The 24561-nt window shown below is 35.9% G+C and overlaps 1 protein-coding gene across 2 annotated transcripts in view; it reads left to right on the top strand.

Annotated features, from left to right (window-relative positions):
• MAN2A1 (mannosidase alpha class 2A member 1) overlaps positions 1 to 24561 on the top strand; it is a 177114-nt gene that overhangs the window by 101439 nt on the left and 51114 nt on the right. For both annotated transcript variants that reach the window (XM_058440641.1, XM_058440642.1), the window contains one exon: positions 23634 to 23799. In XM_058440641.1, the coding sequence (XP_058296624.1) occupies positions 23634 to 23799 (166 nt within the window). The remainder of the gene's footprint in view (positions 1 to 23633; positions 23800 to 24561) is intronic.

The raw sequence follows: 24561 nt of genomic DNA, 5'->3' as shown, positions 1-24561 counted from the left end.
TAAGTTTTAAATGAAGAAGCCAAGCTCACAACCTTATTTTTATTGTTTGGAAATGGAATTTCTAGGAAAATAGAATTCTAACCACTCAAATTGTGGCAGCATTATTTGATAGAGGCATTTGGAGCTTAAGGGCAGAAGTGAGATTCCATGACTTGAACCAAGGCGGCTCTAGTCTGAGAAGTGAGTCTGGTGAAAGAGCTGTCAGTGTACAGAGGGAGCGCACTTTGCGCTCAACTGTGGAGGAGATGGAAGTGTTAGCTGCGATAATTAGTCCAGGAACTGTCCTTAATAGCTCATGGATTATGATGGTTTAAGCTTAAACCTTGACATGTACTAGAAAACTAGTATATAGAAATGTCTTTTCATTAGTTAACAGAAAAATGAGTGTAAAAAGTCGGTAAGATTAAAGGTTTTCTTTCTTGAAACTGGTTGCTGTATTTTTTAGTTATCCCAAAGAATTCAAGGCAATAATAGAATACAGGATTTGACACCCTGGACCCTCTCCAGCTTCTATTATTTTGAGAAAAGCGAGATATTTTTACCTTTTAAATAAAGCTGTTTTGAACTTTTCTTTTGATGAGGGAATTAGTAACTGATGGTCCTAGAGACTCTTAAACACATAAAAACTAAGGTATTCTGTATTCCAGTCTAGTTTAGCTGTATCTAGGCATTAATAGCACAGTGTATTTATGAATTTTATTGGATTTGAAGGATGAGTTTATAAACTGTCCTCTAGGATGCTTTTCTGTTTAAATATATATTGCTTGTAAAAGGTATGGTATGTTTTCACCTATGTTCTGTCTCTGTTATGTGTTAACTGTGATTTTTTTCAAGGTATAGGTTGGCTAGTTCCCTGATTTATCCAGAAGCACTTTTCATCTTGTCTGTAGTCTGCTGGGGTGTTTTCAGAAAGGATGCTTTATCCAAAAGACTGAATAGAATATGTTATATTATGTAAATAACCAGAAGTTTCTTAAGGAATTCAAGGTACCTGCAAGATGCTGCATTAATTTTATGTTAAAAATTATTTGCATCGACTAGTGGTTGGTACTAGTGTTGGAGCAGTCATGGCTCGGTAGCAATACAAAATAATCTTATTTGGTGTTTGCCATTCCAATTCAGTCATCACAGGATTACATTTTGCCTAATTTTTCAAGAAAATATAAAGGTCTCTTGGGGAGGTAATGAGGAGAAAAGGCTCCACCTTTGTTCCAGTTCCCCCCACCCTTAGCATTTCTATTTATTTTATGACATCGGGAATGATGAGTATTAATTCCTGAAATACTGTTTCAACCTCACATTGACTGAAATGAAATAACATCTATTATATTAAAAAAATAGTTGACACTTGCAATTTATGTGATGGCTGACTAGAGACCCTGAGACTGACTCTTACTTTCCCATTAAAGCTCATATGAAAATGTAGAAGATGATGAACAATTGTAGGAATACCAAAACCTTGGCTTGATAGTCAATGTATTACCACAATCTAAGATGTCCACAAACTATGAAGCTGATAGAACTGGTCTGAAAAATGCAATTACTTGCCGATTAATGATAAGCAATTAGAAATAAAAGCAACCTGCATGTCTTTTAAAGCAAGTATGGAGAATGATTCCTTTTCCTTTTCATAATGTCTACCCCCAAGGCTTTGAAATTCTGGTATTATATCAGCTAGAAAAGTGAACAAGTATTTTTCTATTGGAAGAGTGCTACTTTTGAGGCTATTAGGAAGTTACGTAGCTTTTCTTTTTTTTTTTTTCTTCTTCCTCCCTGCGTAAGGTCTCTGTTGACCAATCTTCATTTAATTGACCAACTAGATCAACTGACGCTCTTCATTCCTTTTCAGTGCCCATGGCAATGTGGCCTTGTAGCTAACAGGCTGTTAGCTAGCAGGCCAATGTATTTCCCTCCCTCCATTCTTTCAGTTGTGTGATTATCATGAATCAGTTATTTATATCTAAACAAGTTGTTCTTGTTATTTTTTTCTCATAAACCATTTTATTACACTGTTGAATTATGTAAAAACCCTTTTTTATGAAGTTGAGGACTTTGGAAATATTCAGCAAAGGTGAGTCACTGATAAATATTGGTGAGATGACTGCAAAAGATTTGGGAAGAAATCATAAAAATATAGAAGCAACCTGCACTCAGATTTTCTTAACATTTTTGAGTTTAAGTTCTTGCTATGCTTTAGAGAACCTAAGCTTGGAACCACAGAAGATTATCACGTTTGGTTATGCAGAAAATATGACAACTCCAATTACTGGTTTCATAGTCAAAGCAAATTATTTGCATATTTTGAATATGATACATGTATATATCTCATGGTAAAGTAAAATATTAAGAATAACACATACATATCATAATGATCTTCTACTTTAACTTTTATTTTCAGGTCAACTTTAACTTTCTGTTAATAGATCTGTTGCCAGCCTTGATCACATTGATGAAAGGGCTTCCACTGTATCCATATTTTGCAATCAATTTGGAGACTAAATCTGCCAGAAATAAAGTAGGCAGGAGCAAGGGAACTTAACGATAGATCATTGAGCTAGGAAAGTCTGCTCAAGGAAATTGCTGTTGGTGGTGGCATGGGCCAGAAGAATACTGTGATATTCTTTGTTGAAGAAAGAAGCCTTCGCTTTTTTGAGATTCAGAGCTGGTATAGAAGACTGAATACCAATCAGGCACAGCCACCTTGGATATTAACCTTTTGGAAACTTGCGATCAGGCTGGATCCATGCATGTGAGCCTATTATTCACTCACTCTTTTTCTCCATCACTGAATCTCCCTTACATCCTTCATGACATTATTAACAAACTGGCCATGTCATTTATTCCTTATTGTGTGTCTCCCTTGGTAGAATAGCAGCTCCATGAGGGCAGAGAGCTTGTTTGCTTTTGCTTCCCCTGACAAATAGCTGGCACACAGTAGGTGTTCAACAAATATTTGTCAAATAAACTAACTACGTTAGAGAAGGACTTCAGCTAATATCAAAATAAAAAGGACCAAGGGTAGTTTTAGCAAACACAGAGTCTAGGTAAATGTCTACTTCTTTGAGGATAAGCGATTGAAAGGTTATCATAGGAGAGCTGTGAAAAAGCTCTACAGACTGCTTAAAAAATAGGGTGCAGCATGAAGACTCAGAAGAGTAACTTATTCAAATGATTTATTACAGAGACTAGATGAAATTTTTTTTAAAAAAGAGGACCTGGAATTCTCAAAAAGTTTTGAGTTATAATCTCTGAGAAATATGAAACAAGATGAAACACTGAAACAAAAAGATGACAAAAAATGAAAATGAAAATATTTGGAAGAGGAGAGGGGTGAGATAAGGAGAGATTGTTGGAGGGGCAATAACAGACCATCTTCACTAGTGATGCTGAAGAGTAAAGCTGGCACTGAAAGAGGGTATTGATGTGAAAAAAAAGTCCATGAGATACTTTTTTAAGAATGTAGACAAAAGGAAGACAAATGCCAACAATGAGAAGGAAGATGATGATAGGTATGGAGGACAAGATTCCAACAAAAGAATTAAAAAACTTTAGGAAAAAAATACAGCAGAGGCAATGATCAAAGATATAATTGATGAAAAGTTTTCTGAGCTGAAAAGGCCTCCCTTTATAGATGAAGAGGGATAAGTGCTGGGTAATAAAAATGAAAAAAGAGCCACCCCGAGTACACCATGGTAACTTAGTTCAATTAAAAGGAAAAAGGACATAACTAGAAAAGTGCCCAGGCAGAAAAACTATATTGTATAATATAGAACAAATGCTAGACTGACTTAGACAGGAAGACTATGAAGTTTTGAAATCATTTTATACTCAAAGTTATCTTTCATATGTGAAGTTAGTGGAGAGACATTTTTGGATATGAAAACACTTATAAAACATAGCACAGGCACACTTCCCATATTTTTAAAAAGAAATTTTGAAAATTTCTTGATGAAGTCAATTCAGCTGACTGATAGGTGAATTAAAATTAACAATTAAAAATGAATTAAAAGCATTGGGAACAATTAGATATAGTGAAATCTAAATCATTAGTGTCAATTTTATTGTCAAACTAAAGGTAGAAATGTCCATTTAGTTTTGATAGAATTTAACAGCACTGTGGATCTGCGGCTTCAGGTTATATTAATGCCTGAAAGAGGTGGAGAGGCAGGAGCATATAGGAGATCCTAAATAATAGTTTTTCATCAAGAAGATTTAAAAAATACCAACTTCTGGGGAGAGTGATACTTCCTGTTCCATTGCCTTTACTTACTATCAGTGTACTGTTAACTCCTCAAACATCTGTCTCTGCTGAGAAAAGTCTCCTAAGTTCAAGATCCACCGGCCAAGTGGATAGCTCTCTTGGGATGGCCCATTAGCAGCTCCATTTCACCGTGTTTAAAACGGAACTCCTCTTCCCTGCTTGAACCTGTTCTGTGGTCCCAAGCTCTTTCAATTTTAGAGTGACCAGATATGATAGTTTTTTCACTATTAGCCTCTTTCACTCTCAAAATTAGTTTGGACAATAAATTATGGGGCTACCCTGATCATCTTGTCTTTTTTACTTTCAACTTGTATCCAAACACATGCTAGACCTTTTCATTCTGTGTTTTGTTTGTTTGTTTTGTTTTGTTTTGTTTTTGAGATGGAGTATTGCTCTGTTGCCCAGGCTGGAGTGCAGTGGCAGAATCTTGGCTCACTGCAAGCTCCGCCTCCCAGGTTCACGCCATTCTCCTGCCTCAGCCTCCTGAGTAGCTGGGATTACAGGCACCCACCACCACACCGGGCTATTTTTTTTTTTTTATTTTGTATTTTTAGTAGAGACTGGGTTTCACCGTGTTAGTCAGGATGGTCTGTATCTCTTGACCTCGTGATCCGCCCACCTCAGCCTCCCAAAGTGCTGGGATTACAGGTGTGAGCCACCGCACCCAGCCTCATTCTATTTTTTAAATGTGTCTCAAATTTGTCCTCTTCTCTTCATCTTCAGTGCTACTACCCTGCTTCAGACTGTTACTGTCCCTCCGCTGCGTGATGGTAATAACCCTGTAACAGATGTCCCTGCCTCACACATTTATTGGAGGGGTTAAATATGGTTATGTGTATGAACTTCATAGTATGGGACGTAGCGCTTAGCACGCACTTAACTAATATTAGCAATGATGTTGTAACTTAGCTCAAAACCCTTCTTTTTTCCATTACCCTAAGGATAAACTCTAGACTCTTTAACATGGCTTGTGTGCCTGCATTTTGTCTCTCTCGCATCATCTCTTCCATCAGCTCAGTCTGCACTATGTGCTCCAGCCCCACAATGACTCTGTTCAGAACACAGCAATTCAGAGAACTATCAATTCTTGGACACTCCACTTTTTGTTATATTACCTTTACATCTTTACTGCCTGGGGGGTTAAAAAAATACAAAAAAGCAGGCCAGGCGCGGTGGCTCGTGCCTGTAATCCCAGCACTTTGGGAGGCCGAGGCAGGCGGATCACCTGAGGTCAGGAGTTCGAGACCAGCCTGACCAATATGGAGAAACCCTGTCTCTACTAAAAATACAAAATTATCTGGGCATGGTGGCACATGCCTGTAATCCCAGCTACTTGGGAGGCTGAGGCAGGAGAATCACTTGAACCCATGAGGTGGAGGTTGTGGTGAGCCGGGATTGCACCATGTCACTCCAGCCTGGGCAACAAGAGCAAAACTCTGTCTAAAAAAAAAAAAAAAAACCAAAAAGCAAAAGAACCAAATCACAACAAAAAATCTCCAATCTTGGCCTGGGACGTTGACTCACGCCCATAATCCCAGCACTTTGGGAGGCCGAGGTGGGTGGATCCCCTGAGGTCAGGAGTTTGAGACCAGCCTGGCCAACATGGCGAAACCCTACCTCTACAGAAAGTACAAAAATTAGCTGGGGGGTGGTAGCATGCACCTGTAATCCCAGCTACTTGGGAGACTGAGGCAGGAGAATTGCTTGAACTGGGGAGGTGGAGATTACAGTGAGCCAAGATTGCACCACTGCACTCCAGCCAGGGCAACAGAGTGAGACTCTGTCTCAAAAAAAAAAAAAAACCTCCAACTTCATCTCCAGATGCACCTGAGTGGGCACACACACAGACATGCACATGCACACATACACCATTTGCCTGATAAATTTCTGATTGTCTTTTAGAACTCAGCTTAGATGTTACATCTTACATCCTCTGGAAACTTGGTTGAGATCCTTGAAGCTAGATGGTGTTCTCATATGCCTCCATGGGGCTATGTTTACCCACTAACTGCCTGCATAATAGTCCTCTGAAGAGATTTGCTATAAATCTCTTGCAGGTATGGGTTGGTCTTGTTCATCATTCCAAAATGGTGCCTAGTAACTCTTTAAGGAAAATGACCTACTGTCTGTGGCATTTGAGCTAGGAATTGCCCTAGAGGGAATCTGTCCTGCAGAAGTAATCAGATATGGAGGTGGAGAGAACTTTGGACAAGGACGTGCATTTCAGCTTTACCATGTGAACAAATATTTTAAAAGACTTTAATGTTTATCAGTGATAATGAATTGGTCAAATATTGTATATTTGTAAGTTATATAGAAAGATTTTTCAAAGATGCCTAAATTAGCATTTCTTTTTGTAACAGAGAACATAGGACTGGTAAATTCTGAGATTTTAACTAAAGTTTTTATGAAATCTGTGTTTTCAAGTTTTATGGAGTAAATGAAGATGACTTGTTTGAATCGAAGTTGTGAATGGTTGAGTGAAATATGGAAGAAGTGCTTGGTACATAGGAGGTGTTTGCTAAACTAATAACTAAAAATTGGAGGTGGAGAGAGTGAAAATTATGAGAAAAAAGTCATGTAATCATTAGGGAATTAAATAATTTATCCATAGTGATTAACCCTTATGGGAAAAGTTTTGATTTAGAATCATCTCGCATTCATTGTTTTCTCCTTTAAAGGTGAAGTTTTTTGTACTTGTTGGCTTTCCTTTGTTACCCAATATGACTTCTTGTATGTATAGTGTTTCATTTTGTATTGCACTGAACTGCATACAACAGAAACCTTATTACAATGGCTTCTGAAGAAAGCCTTTTATTATTCTTATAGACAAGTTTCAAGGTAGGTAGTCTGGGGTTCTTGATGGGTTCCATGGTGTCATCAAAGGTCCAGGCTGCTTTTACCTGTTAGCTCTACCACTGTTAGCCTGTGGCCCTTGTTCTTGTGAACTCAGGATGGTTCCTGCGTCTACATACGTTACATCTGTGTTTCGTCCAGAAAGAGGGATGAGCAAAGGATGAAGGTCATGGCAGTTGGGATGAACTGGGGACCCAGTAACTTTCTCAGAATTTCCATATACTGGAATTCTAATTACATATCATTGTCCAGAACTATGCCACATGTCTACATCTAGCATGGGGAAGCAGTTTTTTTGTTGTTGTTCATTTTGATTTTGTTTTTTAAGCTACGACTGTTGCCATCCTAAATGAAATTGGCTTTCTACCAATAAAGGAGAAAGTGATAATGGTTGTTGGGTAGGAGGGAGCAGCATCTGCAAATTAGATTCATTAACTAGATCAAAAAGCAGCTACCAGATTTTCTGTCAGCTACTCTTCCTAGCCCACTTCGGCTCAGGGACTGGAGTTGTGTTCTGAATACTCTAGGAACAGGTCTATACTGAATAAATCAGTAATGGTTGTTAGAAATGTCTTTAAAATGTGTTCTCAAGACTTATCAGTTAGGTAGGAAAATCATACCAAACACAATGAAACTGAAAAATTTTCTACATATTCTAAAACCAAAACATAATTAGATGCTGCAAAATTAAAATTTAAAGAGATAAAGAAAAGCTCATGAAATAAGAGCATATATATACAATTGAGATTCGGGTTATTTAAATATTAAGAAAATAGAATATTTATTCTTTAACATTTCCTGTTTATTTGTAGGACTATGTGGGCCTGTGTTAAAATATAGTTCCTTATTCTTTGATTCATACATTCATTCATTCAATGACAGATTTACTTTGCATTTCTGTCTTGGGCAGCACTGTTCTGGTATGTGTTCATATTTTCTTGCCTCTTTCATTTCTTCTTGATCCTTTCTTGCTCAGAACCTACACAGGCAAGATCTCTTTTCTAAGTGACCTGTGATTTATACTGTGCTGTGTAGACTGCCCGTAAGACAAACCCTCAGTGCCTTACCTGAAATCTTCAGGGGTAGATGTATGTGAGGGTTCAGAATTCTTTTTAATTTTAGGAAAGTACTGTGCATATGTGGCATATTATTGCAGAGTCTCCTTTGAAATTTCTGAATCTTCCGATCAAATGGGATAAAGATTCTATAAAGCTTCATGTCAGTTCTGTTTAGATTTACTATCAAATGAGTTATAAAAAAGCTTTTGATTTTTTCAGAGCTTTTTGGATTTCACAGTTTAGAGATTGTAGTTCTGTAGAGTATTGGTTTGGGAGAATTATGAAATTGCTTAAAATAATTAGCAAGCTTCCTAAAAAGATGCATTATAGCAGAAACCATTTTGACTCTTCTAAATGGCATTGATTGTTACTATCATCCATACTCGGGTGCCTCAGCTTTTCTTTGTTCTGATTCCCATCATTTCAAAAATCTGTTCAAAAATGTCTGTCTCTTAAGAAACCTTTGCTAGCTGAGCAGTGCTTTTCACCCTTTTGTACCACATTCTCTAAACATGTAGGTATTTAGGTGTTGACTTTTTTTTTCTTTGTGAGAATTCATTCCTTGACTTTACTAAGTGTTGTATCTTCCTAATTATACTTATACTTCAAGATTCCCTCACCATCAGAATTCATTTTTTCAAAAAAATTATCGTTCTATTCTTGCATCTCCTAAAATAATGCTTTTTGCAATTCTTGCATCAGGCAGTTTAAAGTTTATGATAGGCTACCTAATACAATATAATTAAATATATATTTTTACTGTCATTTAGAAGTTTGAAGAAAAATGTTTGTCATTAGGCTATTACCAGTCTCACACATTGATTTTTAAGTGATACACAGTGTGGGATTTGCCTTAGTGCTCTAACAGCATAGGATTTTAAATCATTCTTTTCTTCAATTTCACGTGAACTTTAAAAGAATCTTCCTCACCAGGCCCTTATAATTTAGTCTGCTGTGATTTTGTTTTTAGGTACAAAATTCTTTTAGATTTTATTTGTGAAAGTAATTAAACAGATAGATTTCATTTAAAGTTATATTTTTTATTTTTATTTCTTGAAAAATAAAGGCAGAGTAGCTTAATGTTCAGAGACCACCTGCTAAATTGCCTGGTTAGTCTGTGTTTTAATTGATTTTATTTATATTTTAAGTCAAACTTTCTTAATTAACTAATTGCATGGTTCTAGTTTATTGTCAGATTATTATGCAATGAATTCAGTTTGCAAAGTGTGTTTTAATTGTGTGTTTTGTGTGGTGAGATTAAAGTTATTTTGCTTGTTTCTTATAAATAACATCTTCATCCATCAAGGACCATAGTCAGGAAAATGCAGATGATGGGGAGGAAAAACAGGTGCTCATATATAGAGAATTATGATGAGATATTTTGATATATTAAAATATGAAGGCAGAATTGTCATGGGAAGTACCACATATAATGGATAAAGGATTATAATAATTTCTAGTTAAGATATTTGGAAATACATAACTGTATGTAACTGAAGAAAAACTTTGAGAAGAAAAACTTTGAAAAGGAAATGAGGTGGTGTCAAAGAATAGCTGGTGTTAGTTTTGGTATGTTTGCTAGATAATATAAATTTTGAATGATTCTGTTTTTCTATTGCTGTAGCACCAGCATTTGAAGTTGTGTAAGGTACTATGAAAATGTATCTGGAGTATGAATGATTTTTAAAAAATGATTTCTATTGGGGTGGGAGTAATTGATGGTTACATAAGATTCCTTCAGTAGTTTACTGTTTTCAGTTTCTTGCAAAGTTAGTTCTCTGTCCACTTTCCACTTCTTTTCCTCCCAGTGTCCATCATGTCTTCTGAAATAGTAACATAAAGCTAATTATTAACCCAAAGCAGTTCAGAACATAGACTAAAGTGATGTGGCATATTTCAAAGTCTTCCACTCTTCTGAACTAGATTTTTTTTCCTTCTAAATGCAGATTAATAAAGCGTGCACAACAAGAGGAACAAGGAAAAGGATTTTAGTGAAGGTATCCTGATCCTGAAAAAGTCAGGGAGGGCTTCAAGCCCATCTTGGACTTCAGAACACTTCACAACTTTGTGGTAAAAGAAACATTTTAAATAGAGCCTTTGGACTTACTTATTTCATCCTTATTCAGAGAGTAGCACTTTTTTTTTAATTTTTATTTTTTTTAGGCAAGACAATTGTATGTGAAATCGGGTTACTTTTCAAACTGAAACGTACCTGGCTTTCAGATTTGTTGTAGGTACTTAATATATACTCAAAATATTACAGGTAGTTGGTTGGCTTGTGTGTTTTTCTTTGAAATGTGTTCTTTTATCCCTTGTGACATTGTGTTTGCATTCACTGTGAGTGATGTTTTCTCTAGTGTTTTGTATCTTTAATCGGTTCATTGGGTTGTATAGTAGGGAGTCTTTCCTAGGACCAATATTGTTTCTAAAAATACTTTGAAAGTAGAAAGTGGTTTGTGTTTTATTGTTTTCGTATTTTTTACCAGTCATATGATGGCTTACTAATGTGAAGAGATGTAGCACTAGTAAAAATTTGTTGTTTTATCCTCTATTCACCTGGAAACCTCACACAGGATAGGTTTCATTTGTCAACACAGATACAGAAAGTGAATACAAACATTGCCATTTCTGTCCTTAACAACAAAACAGTCTTATTTTACTGTGTTGACTTTTTAAGGTCCTTTTTATTTGTGAAAATTAGGTTGTTTATGTACTATGTGTTCTTCCAAAGTTACAGAGTTATATTCATTGGAGAAATGAAATTTTCTTCCAGTAGATGAAAATTACATTTTGATTGAACATCATTCCTTATGCAGTCACCCATAAATATAATGTCTTTTGCTGTCTTTTCAGAAAATGGCTACAGATGTGATTTCTGAATTGACAAGGAAATAGAACATCTTAATGTTTTAGGTAAAACAGATGGTATTTTTGTTTGAGGCAAAACTCTCTCAGAGAGAAAGCAACTTAATTGGTGACAAGACTCTTGGGGTCAGCCAAATTATATACAATTTGTGTTTCTTTTTGTTGCTTTAATATCAAAGGTTTTAGAATACTTGGAATATTTATTCTTTTATTGACTTTACTATTTTCTGTTGTGTACTGGAAATAGTTGTAAAATTTTTCAATCTTTATAAAAATTATAAGTCCACATATTTATTCTGCTTCGGTTACATTTATGGCCTTAGAAATGCTTTTTGCATTGTGGAAAGTTCCTGAAATTTGTAGTTCTACTTTTGAGGGTTAACATTTTCATTTGTAGTTTTAAGTTGCATTTGCAACTACAAATTCTGTAGACATTGATACCAACTGTGTTCTTTCCATGCCATTGAGCTCTAGGCAGATCTCACTGTCAGATGCCTGGAATTTCCGGAGCACAGTGTTGTGAAGGGAGCCTTCCATTGAGAGTCATAGGACTGATTCTAGCCCCATCTCTGTCACTAACCAGCTCATATTTTTGGAACTTCAGTTTCATTTGCTCTCTATATTTGGCGGGTATTAATAGGTAATCCCCGAGGTCACATCCAGTTAACATTTGGTTTTCTTGTCCAAGTATTAATCGTTTATAAAGCATTCGTTTGGATAAACACCAGGAAAGGAAGTTTTGAGGAAGAAACTACTCTGGACAATAACCAAATGTTTCCAGTAACTGGGACATAAGATAAAGAATCTGTCTTCCAAAATATCTCCAGTATTCCAAAATGAAGACCTGTTATGTAGCAAATTTTCTTTTTACCACCTCTTACAGAAATTCAGAACTGGGTAGTGAAACAACCGCTTGTGTTGTCATCACAGCAACCAGGGGAAGTAGCCTAATCCTCACCTCCAGGAAACCTCCTTTACCCCATTCCTGCCACTGCAGGTGGGGAAGCTTTGGAGTGAAGGTTCTCTGCTGGGGTGAATATAGAGCAGTCTAATAAGGCTCTGTTCAGAGAGGCAGGGGGAGGGTAATGGGATTCTGAGTGCTCTAGTTGCTGCATCAGCGCTTCTAGCACGTGCACCCTGACTGCCTTACCCACTGGAGGGAGACAGCAGGTCACCTTCCCTGCCTCTGACTGCCTGACTGATTGAGTTTGAATCCTGGCTGTACCATTTCAATGGCTACATAACCATGAGTAGGGTACAGAACCATTCTATGCTTCTGTAAAATAGGCTTGTAAAGTAACTGTTTGTTCAGCACTGTTTTAAGGCTAATTAAGTGCTAGCTGTTGGTATTATTATCATCATAGTTGCTATGATTACCGTAACATCTGAAAAACTCTGCTACGAACTAAGTCATTTACTTAAATATAGCAAAAATATTCCTTTAATACAATTTTATATTTGACTTACTGCTTTGTCTGTTAATATTATAAACAAATATAACTGTCTGCCCCAGTAATATTTTCTAACATAGAGCTTTCTAGAATATTTACTTAATATCATACTTTCCTTGCCATTCTTAGTTTAGAAACTAAAAGTTTATTAGTAATATTTTGTGGAATTCTTGCATTTGAGGAGAATAAGGTATTTGCAGCAATCACTTAGTTGCCAACAGCAATTTTAGGTACTGTGGTCGTACTGTTTTGTGAAGGACAACTTTATATTTGCATTTGGTCACACATGCAGCATGCTTGTTTACCTTCCTTTTGAATCTTTTCCTTGGACAAATGGCTCTCCATGGGATGATAGGCTCATAATATTTTGTCCATGATTTTGAGAATGATTTCTCCTAAATATAGAGACAGGTGTGAAATAAACTTTCATATATTAGGAAGATCGAGTAGCATTTATGTACTACTATATCCAAGTAAAATTCTAACTTTTATTGCTGAAAGAGTGTTCTGTACCTTAGCATTGAATTTTTTTTTCTTGCAAGAGCAGGCCGTATTTGTTACTTAACCAGATAGTAGCTTCCAGAAACGATCATATAAAAATTTTCCCTTGTGAATACAGGAGAGAGGGCAAAGGGCTAGACCCACTTCATTTAATCTTTGCTTGGTCCCAGTTCCAAGCACCCCAAGCTCTTCTTGCTTGTTACTCTTTGCCCACCTCCATCCTGTTTTCCAGGACTCAGGATTTTCTTTTATATATCCTCGGTGCTATGAAACTGGACGTTAGTCGTCATTTTCAACAGGAATAGTGTAACCTGGTGTATTAGTTTCCTGTTGCTGCTATAATAAATTACCAACAAACTTAATTCTATTAAAAAATACACACAAATTTATTATCTTATAGTTTTGGGGGTCAGAAGTTCAAGATCATTTTCACTGGATTAACAAAATATTGGTAGGGCTGGTTCCTTCTGGAAGCGCTGAGGGGAGAATCATTTCTTTGCCTTTTCCTATTCTAGAGATATCCTGCATTCCTTGGCCTGTGGCCCCTTCCTTGTATATCCCATCCACTTGGTTGTGTTGTCACATAATCTTCACTGTTGGATCGTCCCTCTAATAAGGACCCTTGTAAATACATTGGGCCCTCCTAGACAGCCCCGAATGAGCTCCCTATACCGTGAGCTGTAATTTAATCATATCTGCAAAGTCTTTTCTGCCATATAAGGTAGCATTCATGGGTTTTGGAATTAGGACATGGACGTCTTGGGGTCATTATGCTCCCTATCATACCTGGAAATCTGATTTTTAAATTTCCAGTGGAAAAATGGATCTATCTGTCTTCACCTTTCCCGCCTAGGCTGTCAACTTGAAGCTATCTACTTCATCTTCCTGCTTTGAGCCTTCACCCCTTATGTTCTTTCTCCACCTGGCAACTAGAAGTAGGTATTAAAAAGGAAAATTTGACCATGTTAAACCTTTTCCATCAACTGCACAAAAAGCTCCAAGCTCCTTGTAATGACTAAAAGACAACCCACTACCCGCTATGACTTGAGTTTTATCTCCTTTTCTAACTTCATGTAATTGCATTTTAGAGATTCACTTCACTGTGTAGCTTCTAGTGGTAGTGGCCTATATATCTTGAAAATAACATTATTTCCTGTATATCTGTGTCTTTATTACTGAAAAGGATTTCCCTGCTTCCTTTGCCCTTTAAAAAATTTGTTTGTTTTTGATGTTGTTATTGTTCTGAATTTTTCTAATAAACACGTAACTTCCCATAGAATAGTGTTTACACCCAAAGCTATTAAAAGGATTTCTAGCATATTTACTGATAACCCTAGAACCTAGAGGAGGTAACTATTAACAACAGTTTCTTTTTAGAATTTTATACATTTTTATATTTCACTGATTATTATTTGTATATAATTCAGAATATTCTTTTGTATTTAATAATGCAACAAACTATTTCTTGTATTTAAAAAATTCTTTATAAATATTTAATGGCTATTAATATTCTAATACATAAGTATACTTTTAATTGTTAATGTATTCCCTCAATTTAATATTGTATTGATTAGCTAATATAATGTTTTGAATAGTATTGTTTAGATATTTACATTGCTTAGCTGTGGAAATAGTTTAAATATTTTTTGTTTACTATATTTCTGTTTTTCTCCTTAACACTAATTTTGTGTGTGTGTGTGTGTGTGTGCGTGTATGTGTGTGTGTGACAGAGTCTCACCCTGTCACCCAGGCTGGAGTGCAGTGATGCAATCTCGGCTCACTGTAACCTCCACCTCCCGGGTTCCAGTGATTCTTGTGCCTCAGCCTCCTGAGTAGCTGTGACTACAGGCATGCACCACCATGCTGGCTAATTTTTGTATTTTTGGTAGAGACATGATTTTGCCATGTTTGCCAGGCTGGTCTCGAACTCCTTACCTAGGGTGATACGCCTGCCTCGGCCTCCCAAAGTGCTAGGATTACAGGCATGAGCCACCACACCTGGCCTCCTTACACTAAATTTCTAAAAGTAGGAATCATTGGATTAAAAGGCAGAGACTATTTTTAAGTTACAGTTTTTTCTGATTATAAAATTATAAATGCTAGATATAAGAAATGTATAAAGTATGAAAAATAATTATAATGCTACCACCTAACAATAGGTATTGCTAATATTTTGGTAAATCATCAAGTTATTTTTCTCTTCTTTCTTGCCTTCTTTTATAGATGGTTTTAATATTCTTTTAGTATTTACATAGAAAAGCATAGGTGACTTATTATAGTCCAATTGAAATTATTACTTTTGTGTTTTTTTGTGTTGTCATTTATATTTTCTTATATATTTACCCCTCTTTGTGCTCTTCATTTTTCCCTGCAATCTCATGTTTCCCTCTGATATTATTTTCTTTCTGCCTGAAGACTTAACATTTCTTTCAGTACAAGTTTGCCGGTAACCCATACACTCAGTTTTTGTTTCTCTGAAGGCATTTTTATCACTTTCTAAGGAAATTTTTGCTGGATATAGATTTTTAGGCTGGCAGTATTTTTTTGTTTCCTCACCACCTCAAATATGTAATTCCGTTTTCTCCTGGCTTCCTTAATTCTTTTGATATGTCAGCTGATGATCTTATTGTTGCTTCTTTGAACAGTGTAATCTTATTTTTACTGGCTGCTTCTCAGATTTTGCCTTTTCATGGGGGATTTAACATGACACACCAGGTGTATTTTCTCCATTTGGGGATCACAGAGTTTTTTTTGTATCTGTGGGTTAGTCCCTTTCTTTAGTTTTGGAAAATTCTCAGCTATTCAGGTAATTCTGTTGTGCTATTTTCTCTTTTATTTCCACCTACAGATTTCCTATTTCACATATTAGATCTTTTCACTGAGTTGCCTGTGTCCCTAACATTCTTTTCTATATTGTGCATTCTTTTTTCCACCACTTCTGTTTGTATATTTTTTATTGACTTCTCTTTTGCTGAGTTAAATATATTTATTCTGCTATTGTTAAAGACAACTTTGGAGTTTTTAATTGTAAAATTTATCCTTTTAGAATTTCACTTGATTATTTTGTAATATGTTAATTTCTATGGTAAAATTCTCTACCTTGTCCTCTACTTGATTCATATTTTTCTCTTTCCTTGGCCATATTAATTATAATTTTAAAGTCATGTCAGCTAACTTCAATATCTGGGTCATGTATGGTTCTAGTTTCTTTTTTTTCTTGGTGTTTAGTCACGTGGCTCTGTCTTTTGTGATGCCTCTTAGTTTCATATTGAGTACTAGACAATTGTGCATAAAATTTAGAGAGACTCTAGAAAATATCTTCTTCTAGATAGATATTGTTCCAATCAAGGACTATGTTAAATTGAGACTGATTTATTCAACCTGTTGTTCACTTGGCTTTCTAAGTAATTTTTCAACTAACAGCCTGCTTATATTCTGTAGGCCCTATCCCCTGGTGGGTTCTGGAATGTCATGAGATGTCTCTGCTCTACTTTTCGGAAGCTTTCTGTTCAGGTTTTAAGCTTCCCTTTCTGCGCAGCCTCGGTATTTGGCACTTGTCATAATGAAAAAATCAGCTGTGTACCTGAAGCCTCCCAAAGTCTCCACAAAATGCCCTCTTGACTTCTTTGTTCCCCAGTGATGTCTTCCAGACTTTCCACTAGGTTTTGCATGGAACTCACAGCCTCTCCCTTGCTGAGAATTGGCATGCCCCAGAGTGAAAATGACTGCAGAAGGCTGGTCACTTTTCTGAAGTTTTTTCCTTTCTTCAGCAGTTTTTCTGTTGCCCTCAGGCAAATATTATTTTTTATCTGGCTTTTCTAGTTGGCTAGTAGAAGTGGGAGCTCTTGTTTGTTGACAGCTACTCCATTTCCCCTGGAAGTGGAAACATCATTTATTTCTTAACTTCAATTTGACAAAAATAAAATGCTCACCTTTTTTTCATATGAGTGTTTATATTTCTGTTGATTTATAAGAGCACTTTACAAGTTTTACTAATTTATTTTTTTTTTAGTTTTTGTTCTTTAATCTTATTTTTAAGATAGAAAAAGTTTTAGGTTTTTTTTACCAAATCTGTCAGCCTTTTACTTCATTGTATTTTTCAGTTATGGCTAGAAAGACCTTTTGTACCACAGATTATATATTTATTTTTTCTACTAACTTTGTGTCTTCTTTATGTTTCAAAATTTACATTTATCTGGAATCAGTGTTGGCATATTGTTTTAATGCATCTAGTAACCATTTGTCTTGCTCATCTATTATTAAGGATGTATGTGTATTATAGAATTGATTTGCCCAGCTCATGATCATTTTCCTTCCCTCACCTTTCTTCCAAGAAATGGAATTCAGTGGGATTTTGGTTGGCACTGCATAAGACTTATGAATTAATATTGGGAGAGTTGTGCTTTTGCATTATTTTAGTTTTCTTATTTAGAAAGATACGTCTCTCCATTCATTTTTATGTTCTAAATGACATTTTTTCATTTTCTGCATATATTATACATTCTGCTCATTTTGTGTAAAATTGATTTTGTATTTTGATTGGTCTCCTGAAGATTCTTAATCTTCCTAACTGCCGTGTGTGTGTGTGTGTGTCTGCATTCGTACGTATGCATCCCATGACATGCTATTGCATACCTTTGTCTTCCTGCCTACCCTGTTACATTGAACTTACCAGTTTGTTTCTGTGCCTCCCCCTCCTAAACTGTGGGTACTTTGTTGACTGGGATTATGTATTCACATTCATAAGTTTATAACTACACATACCATACAGCATCTTTCTCTCCTTTCTTTGCTTGCTTTTTAACTTAGCCGTAAGCCATGTGGTTACTTTGAATGTGTATTCTCACCACTACCATGTTATGAGAACTCTTGTTTCAAGATATCTGTATTATCGCATGTTGTTAATTTCCTTTATTTAGATTTATATATGCCTTACGCAAAAAAAGGATTTATGACAGCTCATTGACCTGGGTTTGTTAAATCGTTCACTGTACTACCCAGTGTGATGATGTACCAGGGTCCTTGGTCACGATACCATGAGGGTCTTGTAAGGGAAAGGAGAGAAGTGAATTGTTATTGAGATTCTTTTTTGTGCTTGGTCTGAGCTAGGTGGTTTTCTAAACGTTTTATAATTTAACATTAACAATAATCTTGTTTCCCGATTTTATAGATGAGGATATTAAGTCTTGGGGAAGTTAAATAACTTGTCCAAAGCCTCTGAAACTCTAAGTGACATGGTGGGGATTTGAATTTGAATGTGTCTGACTCAAGAGCCCAGGAATTACACAACTGTGATTTTTGAAGATCTAGTATAACTCAGAAAGACACTCTTAGTTTTTAATGTCTTGAATTTTTTCCTGCCAATATGGTAAGCATTATATTTTAAACCTAGAAAACAAAATGGAATATATCAAAAGAACTTCAGATGTAGATATTGCAACTTTTGTTAACATGTAAATTCGTATGTTTCCATATTCAGAATACTGTATAAAGCTTAATATTTTTCTTTAGGTTATATTCCACTAATGAGGCTACTTAGAGAAGATGAATGCATTCTTGTTTGAAAGGATTTTTTTAATATGTTGTCATTGATTAAGTCAGACAAAATAAGCTCTAGTTTTTGCTTTATTCTTAACTTTCTCTGTAATATTGAATGTGCCATTTGCCCCATCTTTACAAAGGGACTAATTATATAATTTACATTTTTGAAGAGTTGAAACGCACTTTTTAAGGAATTGAAATAATCAAAATGGAACTGCTCTGATAAAACTATAAAGCCCCACGTTAGTAGATACTATTTACAAGTAATAAATTCTCCTAGTGGTATTTTTCTGCACTGATCATTCATTAACTATTGAACATTATTCTGTGCTAGGTACCTATGGTAAGCACATGAAATTACAGTTATTTTTTCATATGCCTTTTGGTGTTTGCTTAACTGATTTTAAAGTGCACTTACAAAGAACTTGAAAAAATACATTATTTTTTAATCTTCATTACACAATCATAAAAATATGTATGTTGCTTTTTGTTTGTTTGTTTGTTTTTTGTTTTTTGAGACAGTGTCTCAACTGTCACCCAGGCTGGAGTGCACTGGCGCAATCTTGGCTCACTGCAACCTCTGCCTCCCGGGTTCAAGCCATTCTCCTGCCTCAGCCTCCCAAGTAGCTGGGATTACAGGCGCCTGCCATCACACCCGGCTGTATGTTGCTTTTAAAATGTTTCTTCAAATGTTTTTGCTTACTTCATGCAGTGAGGTCATAAGATGAACTCCTTAGTATATATTGCAAGTGTTTTTCTGTTCCAGTGTTCCAGTATATAAATTTTCTTTCACAAATATAATATACATGAAATGTAAATGGCTTATTGCTTATCTGAGCTTCCTGAGGAGAGAGGCTCTCTGGGGATATTGGCATTGCTGAGGAGAAAGTTCTTCACATTTGAATTTGAATGGAACTAAGGGAATCTCCACAGGAAACTTCAGCTATTACAACTGTCGCTAAGATCCTTATATGCCTAGCCTGTGAGTGAAGTAGTTAAGAAGATGGGTGTGGAGGTAAAATTGCATTCTAAGCCCTATTGTGGCACTTTTTAGCTGGGCCAGTCTTGGCAACATTCCTGCTCTTGTTGAACCTCAGTTTCCTTATATGTCCAGTGAGAAGGATGAAAGGTTGCACCACACGGGTTGCCCATGCAGGTCTGAGGACCAGCCCAAGCATGCAGGATGCACTCTCAATGATAATTCCAAGGTCCCTCTGACCAAGGGGCATGTTCCTTTCACTTTGTACTGCAGCCAGTCCTAGAAGGAAGCCTGTGTGGTTCTAGTGTGTTGTTCACATTTTAGTGGGCACTGATTAGATTTACCTCAAAGAGAAAACTCAGTGTTCCATAGTTGTCTTTTTTAACATGATATGAATTACTTCTATGAAAGGGGTGAAGGAATTTTTAGTATACTCATCCTCAGTAGAATCTTCAAAGTAGATTATCTTCTGCCCTCTAGTTTGATTGGCAGGTAACATATGAGTGCTTTTTCTTCATGAGGTGAGAGTTATTCCTTGTATATGGAGAACTGAGATAATTGCTCATAACCCTGAATTATGGGGGCCCAGTGTCACAGTGAGAACTAGGAGGCTGGACGTGACTTGGTGACAGATGATACGTAAGAAGCTGATGCTGATGTGGTGGAAATTGGAGAAGAAAAAAAAGCACTGAACTTCCAGCTACAATTGAAATTAACCCTCCCCATTCTGAAGATATAAACATAATTTTTTTGTTAATGTGGATCAAATATTGTTAATTTTCAGTAAGTGAGTATGATATTATGATACACTGAAACCTGTTGGTTTCATTCACAACTAGAGGGCCTGAAAGGACTCATGTTTGGGGATGTTGGCAGTATAACAAATGTTTGACTACCAAATGTGATGACAATGAAAATTAAGTTATGTATGATGGTGTACTTATTTCCAAAGGAAATATCTATATATGATCATCCTTTCTTTGTACTCTACTTAAAATGTACATAGACAGGAGTTCATGTGTCAGATAAATTTGTACTGTGATGCACATAAAAAACATGCTGTGAATCTCTATGTTAAAAATTATTTTCTTAGTGCAACATTATACTCATTATATACTCTACACATTTAGTTTTTGAATAGATTCCTGGCATGATAATTACATAATCATTCAGTACAGTAGAAACATCATTATGGTCAAATACTAATTAGCTACTAAAATGAAACAAAATAGAACCTAGTTCACAGCTTATTATAAAAAGTGATTTAATAGGGTGCAAAACCAAATATATGGTTAAAATTATTGTTTGCATTAAGTATGAGTACTTTTTTTTCATAGAAGGAATTAGTGTTCTGGATGCCTATTATCTAATTTATTGTTTGGGCACACATTATAGTATCACGGTCTTCATGACCTTTGGCTGTAGTGGAGCACCCAAAGAACATGCCAGTAGGGATTCTAGGCTTAGTGTGCCTAGGTATGCCTCAGGGCTACTGCAGAATTAGGAGATTGGCCAAAGTTTTCAGGCACCATTTTCTCAAGTTCTTTAAATACTAGCTCTGTAAGCCTCTGGGAACATGGGTTTCAGTAGTAAATCACTCATTTCTGGGGTTCTGGTTTGAACATCTTTGGTGCAGAGAATGAGGGATCCACCACTGTTTTTCTTCCCCAGTGCAGCTTAGAAATATAGGACAGTCCCATTGGTAATAGTGAATCCTGGCCGTTGCAGTTCTGCAGGTGTGTTTGTGAATGGGGAACAGTCAGGCGAAATGTAATCTCTGGTAGGAGGGCTGTGGGAGGCTGCAAATAGATTGACAAATCTCTGAGGTAAGTCTGTTGAGCATACCTCTCAAGAGGGCATCACCCTCCCTCTCCTTGAGAATTGCTTCTGTACGTAAAATGGGATTTTATCTAAGTACTAGGAGGATTCATTACTCTTTGTAAATGTGTTTGTGACTATGTGGTTTCATCTGTTCATCTCTTGTATACATATGGAATCTCAGTGAACATAAGTAATACAAGTTAGGTCCTGTTATCCTGACGCATACTATAAGCCTAATAGGAATTAGAGACATTCTTAATGTCATTATCACCTTTGGTATCTCAGAATGTTGCTTTAACATAAATGCTTCTGATGAACAATTTATAAGTCTAGTGTCACGGATTTTGTGTTATATTCTCTTTCTTTTTCTTCATTTTTCCTGTTGTCTTTTTTCCTTTTAGTTTTGGTCCCTGTAGGTATTCATTTTATTTCTTAATGAACACTTTGTAATGCAATTAAAGCAAAAATATATAGAACACATATACAAGATGGAAGAATACTGGTAAGCTTGGTGCTACCATCTATAGCTACAACGTGTTGGGGGAGAGGTGGTTGTTATCCAACTATTCAGTGTGTTCCTGCAGTTACAAAATTGTATAGGAAAACAAAAATATTTCAGATCATGAAAATATGCACTTAGTGAATCAGTGAGTTATATTATTAGTCCGACATCCTCTTTGAAATACTCTCTGATTTATTTGAAGGCAATATGATGCAAATTGATTATAAATTATAAAATCATAAACCTTGCAGAGGATGCAGATTTCATGAAGTCTGTGATGTGATGGTCTAGAACGTCTCTACTCACAGGCAAAGCCATAGAAGAATGAGAATCTGGCAGAGTTATGCTAGTAAGAAAATCAAGGCTGTTGGGTACCTCAACTGAGAATTATTTGAATATCAGAACTGGGAGAGGATTTTAGGAAAAATAAAGTCCTTAAATATTTTTTCAAATATAGTTTATTAATAAAACCATCATGTAAAAATTAAATGTTATGTGAAGGATGTCATAATATGCTGGTATAAAATATTGGAAAAATTGTGTCCCAAATTTCAGTTCATTTATGTTTTTTTTTTTTGTTTTTTTTTTTTTTTTTGAGACGGAGTCTTGCTCTGTCACCCAGGCTGGAGTGCAGTGGCGCGATCTCGGCTCACTGCAAGCTCCGCCTCCCAGGTTCACGCCATTCTCCTGCCTCAGCCTCTCCGAGTAGCTGGGATTACAGGCGCCCGCCACCACGCCCGGCTAATTTTTTGTATTTTTAGTAGAGACGGGGTTTCACCGTGGTCTCGATCTCCTGACCTTGTGATCCGCCCGCCTCGGCCTCCCAAAGTGCTGGGGTTACAAGCGTGAGCCACCGCGCCCGGCCTCATTTATGTTTTTGTTCATACCAAAAGTTACACGTAGTTGCAAATACTGCCTAAACTTACTTTAATAGTTTGCATTTTCGTTTTTCTACCTAATCCCAATAAATTTTTTTTTCACCATTACTTACTATAAATATTTGGGGCCCTGTTACAAGTGGATTTGCTTCAAGTGACGTTTTTTAGAATCAACTTTCTTTAATAATAAAGTCCCATTGTATATAAAATATATGTGTGAATTATGTGATTTTCCATATATAGCCATACATTCTTAGTGGTCTAAAATGAATATTAGATTTTTAACTGGAACTAATTGTGACTAAATTGCAAACAAATTGTGAATTTTTTTTATTCGGTGAGATTTGGTAGGAGTCAGGGTATTAGTTGTATGGAGCTGATTCTTTTAGACAGATGAATAAAACCGTATGTATATGTCTTTTTCTGGGATACAGAAAAGCTTTATTACACATCTATGAATATCTTCCATTTGTAAAGCATTAATTCTTTAGAAAGGGCTTCTGAATCATTATTTAATTACCCTTTGTACTGTGTGATATTCGTTGTGATGAAATTGCCTGTTCTCTGAAAGTTCTCACAGAATGTTCCTGTTAATTCTTCTCCATGAGTTGACTCTATGACTGTCCATGAACTGAAGTATTATGAAGGGTTTGAAAACAATTAGCCAGATGTAGTGGCATGCACTACACCTGCTACTCCCAGCTACTCAGGAGACTGAGGTGGGAGGCTTGCTTGAGCCCAGGAGGTTGAGACTGTGGTGAGCTATAATCTAGCCAATGCACTCCAGCCTGGGTGACAGAGTGAGACGCTATCTCAAAAATGTATATGTATATGTATATGTATATGTATATGTATATATATGTATTTAAAAGAAGTAAAAATATTTTGAGATCCCAATAATGAAGCAGCTGTTTTTGCAGGTACCTTGTGGTCTATAATCCTTTAGAACAAGACCGAATCTCGTTGGTCTCAGTCTATGTGAGTTCCCCCACAGTGCAAGTGTTCTCTGCTTCAGGAAAACCTGTGGAAGTTCAAGTTAGTGCAGTTTGGGATACAGCAAATACTATTTCAGAAACAGCCTATGAGGTATGTTGTGGCCATAGAACTTAAGGAGGCATTGTAAAACAAACCTAGCCAGTATATAATTTATGTACATACAGTAGCCCCCATTTAGCCATCATGTTGGCGTATGTGAGGTGATGAAAGTTGTAAATACCAGAGAGTTTAACTGGGGGGTTAAATGACACTAAAGGAAAAATGATCCTGTGTTCACTAAAATGTTAATTTCTTAGTTAGTATATATATTGTATCTTATTATATGTTGTTCGTATGTATATTGTATATCTTTGTAAGGATGTATACTGTTTATTCTAAGGTAATGCAGTAATTATTACTCAAAATTTTGAATGTTTTGCTCTAAGTGAATTTAATGATAATTATGCATATCAAAAGTGAGATAAATACCACCTTTAATAACTTTGGATAGTTTTAGGTTTTCATTGCAAAGGTGACATAAGACACCGTGGAAGAGAAATGCCCTAAAATAATTAAGATGCTTCTTTTGTGAGAGATAATTGTGGAAAATCTGTGCTCAAGTAATAGGTATTTTTTGTGCCAAAGTTTCTTAAAATAAGCAATATTAAACTGATCACTCTACCACTAGAAAGGTTAGACTTTTAAAATCTGGAATGTAATTTAAACGGCACTTCTGGAGATACAGCCGTAAACTAGGAGCTCTAAGAACTGTTTCTGCTTGACAAAAGCTATTGCTGGCTACTTTTATTATTATTATTATTATTATTATTATTATTATTGTTATTATTATTATTATTTTTGAGACAGAATTTT

Source organism: Hylobates moloch, unplaced genomic scaffold, assembly GCF_009828535.3.
Source record: "Hylobates moloch isolate HMO894 unplaced genomic scaffold, HMol_V3 SCAFFOLD_6, whole genome shotgun sequence".
Taxonomy (NCBI): Eukaryota; Metazoa; Chordata; class Mammalia; order Primates; family Hylobatidae; genus Hylobates; species Hylobates moloch.
This window is presented reverse-complemented; position numbering and strand designations above follow the sequence as displayed.